Genomic DNA, 10,081 nt, shown 5'->3' with positions numbered 1-10,081 from the left:
AAACACATTGAAGTAGATGCTATTATCTTCACATTTTATGGACAAGGGGCTAAGACTTGGAGGGGTCAGGTGACATATCTAAGGCCACGCAGCTAGTGAGCACCGGGCTGAGAGTCACACTCTGGTCCATCTAGGGTAGAGCCTGTGCCCAGCATTGTCCCCATGCTGAGTGGCCTGGACACTTTCCCTCTGTCCTTCTGCATCCCTGAGAGAGTGAGCTGTGCCAGATCCAGCCTGGGCCCATCTCTGGGGATTCTCCACCCAAATTGACCACTCTGGGAGGAAGACAGTTGACTAGCAGTGGAGATCAGAGCAAATGGGGCCAGCCAGGGCTTCCGGAGACCATCAGGCGGCAGCCCCCTCTAGTTTGATGGACAGGCCTTTTAAGTGGAACAGGAATCAAACACTGAGCCAAGCTGCTTTTAGATACACTGCAATTCCTCATTCTGAAATTACATTTGGACAAACCAAACATTTCTTCTTTGGGTTGACGTTTTGTCCATTTTGAACAGTTTGTGGATGGTCCTTATGTTCAATTGTTTCTGCTCTATTTAACTTCCCTGTTGCTGCTGGTCCACCCGGAGGTGGTAACGGAGGTCAGTGGTTGCCTTTTCATCTCAGCTGCACAAGGAAGCCTTGTCATTGGGCTTTTCATTGTGGTCCATCCTCCCTCCGCTCTTCCTTTTCGTTTGCTCATCTGTTGAATGAGGAGAGTCCTGGGCCTGATCTCAGATCCCACATGCTCCTTACCTTGCTGCAGTGTCGGGGTGAGAGGGAGAGAGAGGGATTAGATCACAGAATGTTGGAGCTGGAACAGACTTGGAAGCTCATTCTAGAAGCAGTCGTCCCATTGTACAGATGAGGAAATGGAGGCTACTCAGTGGCCCACGGATGGAGCTGGTCCTTCTAGTGTCCAGGCCAGACCCTCCTTGAGCTCCCGCGTTGTTTTCTTGGTGGACAGACCCCAGAGCCACTTCTCTGGTCCATCGGAGAAGACAACTGCTTCTCATTTTAGCCGGAAAAACCTGTGTTCATTTTCACCCCATGTGGGCAAATTCTCCCACACCTAATCTGGGAAGCCAAAAAGAGGAAGCGAGTTACTGATCCTTGGTGGTGAGACGCTAGTAATCATCCTTGTGAGGGTCTCAGAAATGCCACGCCGTCTCTGGGCTTGCCGGCCTTGCCAGAGTTAAACCTGCTCTTGGCCTCAGCCCAGGAAGGTGGTCCAGCGAAGCCCAGATGCATTTGTTTACAGCTGTCACTGTCACTGGGTGATGTTGGCCAGGCTCTGTGTTCGGGAGTTTCCAGCCCCTTACTTCTGTCTCCTGTTGGACTGCACCCAATTAACCACAGCTACCTGCAAGGGCAGCAGATCTGCATGGGCGAGGATTAACGTGGAACAGTTGTAGATTTGGTGAAACTGTGGGCTTGCCCAGATTTACCTGTTATTTACACTCTATTAAAAAAATTAGTGTCCATGGAAAAGTTACTTAAAGTCAGTGAGCCTCTGTTTCCCCCAATAATATGGGAATAATACCTGATTTTCCTATTCCACTGGAAGGTAGAAAAAAAAGATAAGATCAGGTAGCACGTGAAAGGGTTTTGAAAACAAAATAATAAAATGGTGCTGTCATGAATGTGTTAAGTTAGTTTATTTTCCCTAGTAGTTGCAGATCTTTTTCTGCACCTCAGAAAATCGTGCTAGGAAAAAGAGATAAAATGCCAATGTTTACATAAAGCAGGAGCCAGGACAGAGGGGCCCTTTGTCCATAGGTGCTCCTTCACTTCTGAGAAGGACAGCTTGGGAGAGGCAGGCTGGTCCCTGAGATGTCCCCGTGCTCCGTGGTACTGAGTTGGGTTACTGCAGTCCCTGGTGGCACAGCAAGGCAGGGACTGAGGAAACAGTCCACAGATGCTCTGTGCCACCAGGGAGGGTGGATGTGCAGCTGTGATGAGTCACAGGAGGGCTTGGAAGTCTCACAGCTTTTGCTTACAGCCAGAGCCTGGGGAGTGGCTGCTCCCCTCCTGGCGAGGGAGGCGTGTGTATGTGTGTCTGTATGTGTGTGTGCATGTGAATGTGTATGTGTGTGTGCATGTGAATGTGTATGTGTGTGCATACTCATGAGTGTGAGCACACGTGAATGTGTATGGATGGTGTATATATGTGAATGTATGTGTGTATGCACACGTGCCTCTGTGCATGTGTGAACATGTGTGTATGTGTTGGGGTGGGCACACAAGCCCTTTGGTAAATAAGGGGCCGGTTTGCAGGTCAGTGTTTTCCTTTTAAACTGCAAACTCCAGCTGCAAATCCCACCAGCTGTAACGGGGATTGAGAGGTGCGGGGGTGCACCAGTGCGTCCTAGGCCGTCTGTGGTGAGAGAACGGGTTTCTTTTCCTTTTATCCATCATGGATCAGTTTTTGTAAAATATGCTACAAATGAATTACTACCAAAATGCAATAAGAATGACACAAAATATAAGCCCCAATTTTGTTTTATTTTGATAGATTTAGGGATACAGGTGGTTTTGGTTACGTGGTTGAATTGTATGTATAGAGGTGATGTCTGGGTTTTTAGTGCACTTTGCACCTGATAGGTAGTTTCTCTCCCCTCACCCCTCCCAACTCCCCAGCTTCTGAGTGTCCCATGTCCGGCGTACCAGTCTGCACGCCCTGCGTACCTGAAGCTCGGCTCCCACGTACAAGTGAGAACATCCAGCATTTGGTGTTCCGTTCCCGTGATACTTCGCTTAGGATAACGGCCTCCAGTTCCATCCAAGTTGCTGCAAAGGCATTATTTCGTTTTTATGGCTGAGTAGTTTCTATTGTGTATATAGACCACGTTTTCTTTATCTACTCCTCAATTGATGACAAGCCGCGATTCTTAGTTTTTCGATGCAAAAGGCATAATAAGTTTACTGTGTGAAATTGCTATAAAGGTTTCCAAAGCTTCCTGTCAGCTTGGAGCAAGCAGCTGGCAGGGCAGCCCTGGTTCCTGGAGCCCACTTGTGCGGCACTGAACCAGCCAGCCTGGGAAGGGGCAGAGGGTTGATGCCATGTCAAAGTGGCCCCGGGGTGGCCAGCTTTGTGGACAGGCCGGTGGGAGGTTGAGGCAGTTGCTGGTGCCTCTGCTCCGTACTTTTGTGGTGAAAGTGTTGGGAGGAAAGCACCCGGGCTAAGAGGCCTTCTTTAGGGCTCTCCGCCTTCCCTGGGAGCCGGGAGGACCTTTGCTGCCTCCAGAGTCCCAGAGACCGAGTGTGGGCTCTGGCTGCTCTCCCCGGCCGCGCCTTTCTCCAGGTGATCACAGCACAAAGCCCAGGATCGTTAAATCTCTTTTCTTTGCTTTTGTTCGCAGGGCAGGAAGATCCCAACAGTTTGCGCCATAGATATAACTTTATTGCTGACGTGGTGGAGAAGATCGCGCCTGCCGTGGTTCACATTGAATTGTTTCGCAAGTAAAGAGAACCTTCCTTTTTTCTATAACCTCTGACGCTGTCACCAATAAGTGCCATAATTAACAAATCATCAGAACTATTTTTGAGACACATTAAAGTGTCAAAGTGTCATTGAATATGTTCCTACATTAAGATAAGCATTTCTCCCTTACAACCTTTTCCCGTTTGACTATATAAATCTACCTTCTTGACCCTTCTAGATGTTTTAAGAGCCTCTGGCCCTGAAGAGATTCCCAAAGGATATTTTCCAAGCGGAATGTTTTGATGCATGCAAGAATTGGCATAACGTTTAGATTTTTAAATGTTAAACCCAATACGTAAAGTAACCGTTGCCAGGTGTGTGTCATTATTGCAGAACTAGTTAGTCCATGTGCTGAAATGTTCGTTTTAAGGTGTTTCGGGCTTAAGTGTGTACTCCTTTGGGTTCCAGGCTTCCTTTTTCTAAACGCGAGGTGCCAGTGGCTAGCGGGTCTGGGTTTATCGTGTCAGAAGATGGACTGATCGTGACCAATGCCCACGTGGTGACCAATAAGCACCGGGTCAAAGTTGAGTTGAAGAACGGTGCCAGCTACGAAGCCAAAATCAAGGATGTGGATGAGAAAGCAGACATCGCACTTATCAAAATTGACCACCAGGTGAGCGCTCTTTCAGTCCTGTCCAAGTGTGCTCCTGCCTGTAGGAGCCCTGGGGAAAACCTTGGTAAAACCTAGAAGTGGCACAGGCACCAGAGCTTTGTGATGGCATGAGATTCCCAGGGAGTGTGCCAAGCTGGCCCTAACCAGTGAAGTCTGCACCAAAGGAGGGCCCTGATACCATGCTGAGTGTGGCCTGGGGTCGGGGAGGAGAGGAGCTCAGGGACGCTTCTAAGAAGCCCGGCTATCAGATTAGAGAGTTTTTACTAATAAAATAGTGTTTTAAATGCTTATAAAGGAAATTAATAGGTTTGTAAAGAAATTAGTAGGTAAGCAATGAAAACTGAGTGTTCCTCCCATACCTGATCCTGAGGCAATTGTTGTTGCAGATTTTTATTCATCCTCCATAGATAGGTCAACTGTTCACAACGTATACAGTATTTATTGGGTCTCAGATCGAGCCATCCTTAACATGTAAACAGCTGCCTTGAAAACAAAGCAGGTCTTCCAAATCAGGGGTTTTGTAGGATTATTAGATGTGTTTTAAAACAATGTTCCGTACTCAAAACGTTTTGGAAAACTTGAATTAAAACAAAGCTAATGGATTTCTTCTTTACAGAACTTGTCAGAGCCTTTAATATGCTAATGTGCACAAGGGTTGCCTACAAATGGCTGTAGTCTCACCACTATTTGCCTAAATTATAATGATCTGAGCATTAAGTTTTTTTAGGTGGGAGGGGCAGAACTGAGACATAGTGAGCTCAGTTTGAGAAATGCTGTATTTGAAAATGCTTTCTATTTAAATATTCTTCTTGCAATCAATTTTGCTCTGTTGATTTGTTTAGCAAAGTCTACATGGCTGGAATGAAATATGGTTCTTAGGGGCTCAGCAAAAATCCCCGTTCCTTGGCACATTGATTATGGAGGCTCAGTTTGCTGTGTGGCGTGTGCAATAGGAATGAGCTGTTTTCTGGATTCTTCACATTCTTATAATTTTCTAGACTTCAGATGGAGGGAAGAATCAGAGTAGGTTGGAATCCTGTGTCTGGCCAAGGAAGAGACCAGAGACTGAGCCAGGCGGGGTCTCTTATCCAGATCTCTGCCTGCCTCACTTTACCTGGAGTTGGCTGTGAGGTGGCACATTGTCCAGGCTGTTTGTGCCACTGGACAGCACACTAGGTACACCGCCCTCTGGAAACAGCCCTGCATGGACTGTTTGGGCAGTAGAATTCTGGATTCTGGGTTATGGATTCTGGATCTTTTTCTTCTTCTTTCTGTAATAGCACCAAGTTGCTGCCTGAGCTCAGGCTCCCTCATGGCCAGCATTTTGGAAAACTGCCGGCTCACACACTTACACTGCCTCTCCTCCTTCCCCGACGACGTTCCTGTACCCTCTCTGTGGCTTTGTCGCCAGGCACTGCCGAAGAGGCCCAGGGTACATACAGGCTCTGTGCCTGCTGTGGTCTTTAGTGAGGTCACAGTTGCGTGTTATTTCTATTAGGTTACCGTGGAATTTCTAGCAACAAGTAATCTTTCCAAATGTGTTTATTGGTTACAAGATAGTTGGGCTGGGCCTTGCCTTCATCTCTAACTTTCACCCAGTCTGCAAGATAGCTGTGTTACCCCCACTTTAGAGAGGAAGAAATAGGGGCTCAGAGAACGTTACTAACCCGTCTGAGGCCGTACAGCTACACCTCATTCCTCCAGCCCCCTGAGCCAGCCAGGCTGCTGCTGCTCAAGTGCCCAAACCCACGGCCATTGCTGGAGGGATGTGATGGGACAGCTTGACCTTAAATAGCCCATGGGAAGGCTGGCACGTCCCCGTTTAGGAACACTCTGCTAGAAAGGTGTCCAGGATGTGGTAGGCTCACCGGAAGGAGGCGGGCAAGAATAGCACAGCTGCGGCCACACGTGGGGACTTGTCAGCCCCACGGAGCCCTTGGAAGGCAGCCCGCAGCGGGGGCCACGGCTGTGCGGCTGGGCGCTGGGCTGAACACTGCGTGAGCTGCTCCCTCTGAGTAATTCCGTGTTCGGAATGTGTGGGCGCATACCGTGCAACTGCTTCTGGCCGGGGGATATTCTTTTCCGATTCTGAGCCAAGGTGGAGACTGTCTCCTTGTGTCATCCCTGACATGTCCAGGCAAGATGTGAATGATCTCAGTGGACAAGTTTTGTGGAGTGAGTCTGACGCGGCTCTTGCCATCCCGGGAATCTAGCTGTTCGGCCAGCAGCACGCTGTTTGACATGTGTTTCAAGCCTGAAAAAAGGAGGCTTGGAAATTTGAAATTGACCTGATGTGGCTTTTCAAAATGGAATCGGAAATGAAAGGATATTAAATTGCAGGCACCCACACAAAAGACTGTTTTTCCACTGACTAAACTGCTTTTTTTTTGCTGATAGTAGTTGGAAGTAGGCAGAGTGAAAACATCTCTTCCAGCTCTTTCTCCTTTGTTCCCTTGCTTTGGTGATCGGTTATTTGGGGGGAGGGTCTAGTTTGTAACGAGGCTCAGTTTGGACGGAACCTGCCACCGCGGGAATAGGAGGAGCATAGAGTCACCGCTCAGCACGTGACTGAATAAGTGTGTGGGGGGCAGTGCTTGGGTGTGAGCGTATCTTGCCCTGTGTCATCTCAGGGACAAGAAAAGGGAAGAAACAGATCAGGAACACTCAAGAGAAGGCAGAACAGAACCAACCAAAACTGGGCTCGAGGCAGGAAAATCACTCTGGTGCCTTGTCGTGTGAGATCGTGGCCCAGCCACCCCCAGGGCCATTTAGGAATAACCTGGGAAGCTGGCGAGATTGCCCCCCGTGCCCAAGGGCCCAGGGACTAAGCTGGTGGCTGCTAATCTGGGCCCAGTTCCTCCCCCAGCATCACGATTCCGCCTGCAAGGTTCTCCGCGAGGCAGACTGCCGTTGTGCTTCCTGAATGCGGCATTCTCAACTCTTTTACTGAAGTGGAAATGAGCGTGGACATCCGCTGGCATGTCCACTTGACATCCACCTCCCCCTTTTCTGGGAGCAGCAGCCACCAGTGTTTCCTTCAGGCATCTACCTCTTTCCACACCCTCTGTGGACAAGCAGAGGCTCCTCCTGGAATTGCAGATTGCAGCTCGTGTCACCCCCAGAAAGACTAACTTGGGTGAGGCTGCCGTAGTCCCTGCCACCGAGACCCCGCGCTGCCCGGGTTCCTGCGCTCTCTGAGCCCAACGTGTCTGCTTTTTCTCCCATTCTCGGAGCTCCCCTCCCATCTCCAGTGGCTTGAAGTTGCCAGAGATGTTTCTGGGCTTGTGACCAAAGGACTCCTAGCTTTTCACTGCTGAGCAGACACGTGTGCATGCGCTGGGCCCGCTGAATTTGGAGACCCGGAAGAACTTCTGGGAGAAGGCGCACAGAGCAGTCCCCTTGCCGGCTCTGCTGCCCCCCACCGAGCTCGGGGAGCGAGGGTGTCCCCCTGCAGGCCCATCCCGTCCAAACTCTTTCTGTGCTTCTGTCCGAATCAGAAACTCCTCTTCCTCTGGCACCCAGGACTGGGCCGGCCTGGGCCTGGGGAGGGAATGGCAGCGGCAGAAAGTCGGGACCGCGTGCACGTAAACATTTTAATAGAAAGCAGCTTGGACGCAGACTGTTTCCAAATGTGTTTAACATGAGCCACTGGCTATGTGTAGAATATTTTTAACTTTCATCCAATGGCAGCATTTTCTCCATGCAGTCTTTTTTCTTTTTTTTTTTTTCTTGAGCAGTTTAGGGAGTGTGGGGAGGGAGACGGAGAGAGGAAAGTAAAGAGAGAGCTGTTTGGTTTCTGTGGGCCAGAGTGAGGCAGAAATAATGGCATGTATTGAAGAAGGTAGGAGGGGAAAGTTCCTTTCGATACAGCTGTTTTTCCAGCTGTGCTGATTAGGAAACTTAGAGAAAAGCATCTTTCAGATCACGTCCTTCCCATCCTATACAAAACCCTTTACAAATTCCCCACTGTTTGTACAGAGAGATCTTAACTCCTTACCGGGGCCTGGAAGGCCTGACCTGATTGGGGCCCCCTCCCTCCTGGCCTCCCCGGCCCCGCTGCCCCCCACTCTCCCTGCTCAGTGTCCCCCACACCCTGCTTGCCTCCCTCGTGGCCCTGCCAGGGCCACATTGGGACTGTGGTCCGTGGTAGCTCAAAGCGCCGGTGAGGCAGTGAGGTTTCCTGTGGGTGCTTTTCCCTGACGCCAACGACCAGGTAAATATTTGGAGACGGCCTTGTCGAGGCTTGCGAGATGGTTTTCTTTCCTCCCTGCCCCCCGCAGGCCTGTGCCAATCCCTGGCCACCTTTGGGCAGACGGCACCCGCAGGCCTGTTTGAAGTGGCCAGAGAGCAAAGCCTCTGGGCACCGGGCTGCTTGTCTGCAGAGGGTCCTTTTACTGCGGAGCTTGCTGGAGGGGCAGGAAGGCTGACACCCCGACCTCCAAGAAGTTTAGAGCAGGGTCACTTGGGGAGTGTGCCCTGGGGCCTTTCGTGTGCACGTCTCAAGAGCAGACCCTGGTCTTCTCCCAGCCTGTCTCTCAGAATTTGGCCCTGCACGCGGCGGGTCTGCACTGAGTTATCTGGGCTGGGCGAGGAGGGTCCGGGGAGGGGAGAGGAGTGGTGCGCGTGTGACTCATGCGGGTTCTCCTCAGGCAGCCTAATTGTCAGCCTGCTAAGTCGCATGAGCTTGTCCAAAAGCAGATCAGATAACGCAGAGCCTTTGCTGCCCGTCCTCCGAGTCTGTCACTCATCCTCGCACAGCGACCAGGAGCCTGGAATGCAGATTGCACTGCCCCGGCTACCCTCTGATTTTGTGTCTGTGTTTTTCCATTTTGGATTCTTTCCCCCACTCCCTCGGTACTGGTCTTTCTGTGGTCTGCCTTCTCCTTCTCCCAGAATGCAGAGGGCTACCGTTACGCTTGCGAAAGACGCCACAGATCACGTTGATGTGATGAGGCTTCCATTACCGTATTGATCTGTACCATTTTTAGGGAGGTGGGAATCGATATTCCATTAGGGAATGTGCATGCAGACAGTGAAGTGGAAGCTGCCTTTGATGCTGTGCCAGCCTCCGTGCAGGGGCGGGTGGGGACGTGGCTCCTCGCTGCTCCGATTGCAGCTCCTGGCATGAGAAGTATTTCAGTTCCCCAAACTCTCAATGCTGGAGCCCTTGTGTGTTCTCTGGCCCCATTTCAAGAATTAGTTGATTGTTAAGGAAATTCTTTGGCTATATTTTTATCTTAATATGGTAATGCCTTTTTTCACTTTGGCACTCTATTTTCAGGGAATTGGATCAAGACTATTATTTATGGTTCTGACAAAGCAGTTCCCAAGTCATTGGGACTGAGTTTGTAGATGCCCCATTGGGAATGTCTCCTGTTCTCTTCACTAGGGATGGCGGGGGAGCGGGGGCAGGGGAGGGGCATAAATTGGTTCCATTTGACAGTTTAGTGTGTGACAGTGTTTTAGAGGCCAGGGTTGGCCAACTACAGCCTGTGGTCCAAATCTGGCCCTCCATCTGTTGTTGGTAAATAAAGTTTTATTGGAACATAGTCAAGCATTCATTTCGGTAGAGTCCATGGCTGCTTTTGCACTGCAACAGCAGAGCTGAATGGTTGGGATGGAGACCGTATGGCCTGTGAAGCCAAAAAGGGCTTTCTGGCCCTTTGCAGAAAAAGTTCACCAGCCCCAGTGGTAGGTGACTGACACCTTGTCCTGAAGAAGCAGAGAGTGGCTAGGAGGTGGATTTGCTCACAAGAACCCAGCGAGGCGAAGTGCTAAGTGGCCAGGGGAACTGCAGAGAAGCTTATTTTGTTTGCACTTTCTCCAGAGGGGGATTGTGTTTCTTCCCTGAAGGTAAAGCTTCAGTCTTGCTGGAGTGAGCAGTCAGAGGCCTTATTTTTGCCCATTTCTCTGTGATACTGATGGAAAGGAGTTTGCCAGAATTCCAAAATATTTTATAAATTGTTATCCAATTTTGAGATCCTTGTAGA

General features: G+C 50.1%; 1 protein-coding gene across 1 annotated transcript in view; it reads left to right on the top strand.

The window, feature by feature from the left end:
* Window positions 1-10,081, top strand: part of HTRA1 (HtrA serine peptidase 1) — a 51,468-nt gene that overhangs the window by 24,284 nt on the left and 17,103 nt on the right. Inside the window, exons 2-3 of the mRNA XM_012642426.1 lie at window positions 3,357-3,456; window positions 3,887-4,091. Coding sequence (XP_012497880.1) covers window positions 3,357-3,456; window positions 3,887-4,091 — 305 coding nt within the window. The remainder of the gene's footprint in view (window positions 1-3,356; window positions 3,457-3,886; window positions 4,092-10,081) is intronic.

This window comes from Propithecus coquereli, unplaced genomic scaffold (assembly GCF_000956105.1).
Source record: "Propithecus coquereli isolate 6110/MARCELLA unplaced genomic scaffold, Pcoq_1.0 Scaffold179, whole genome shotgun sequence".
NCBI lineage: Eukaryota > Metazoa > Chordata > Mammalia > Primates > Indriidae > Propithecus > Propithecus coquereli.
Note: the sequence above shows the minus strand (reverse complement) of the source record. Positions and strands in the feature narration are given on the sequence as shown.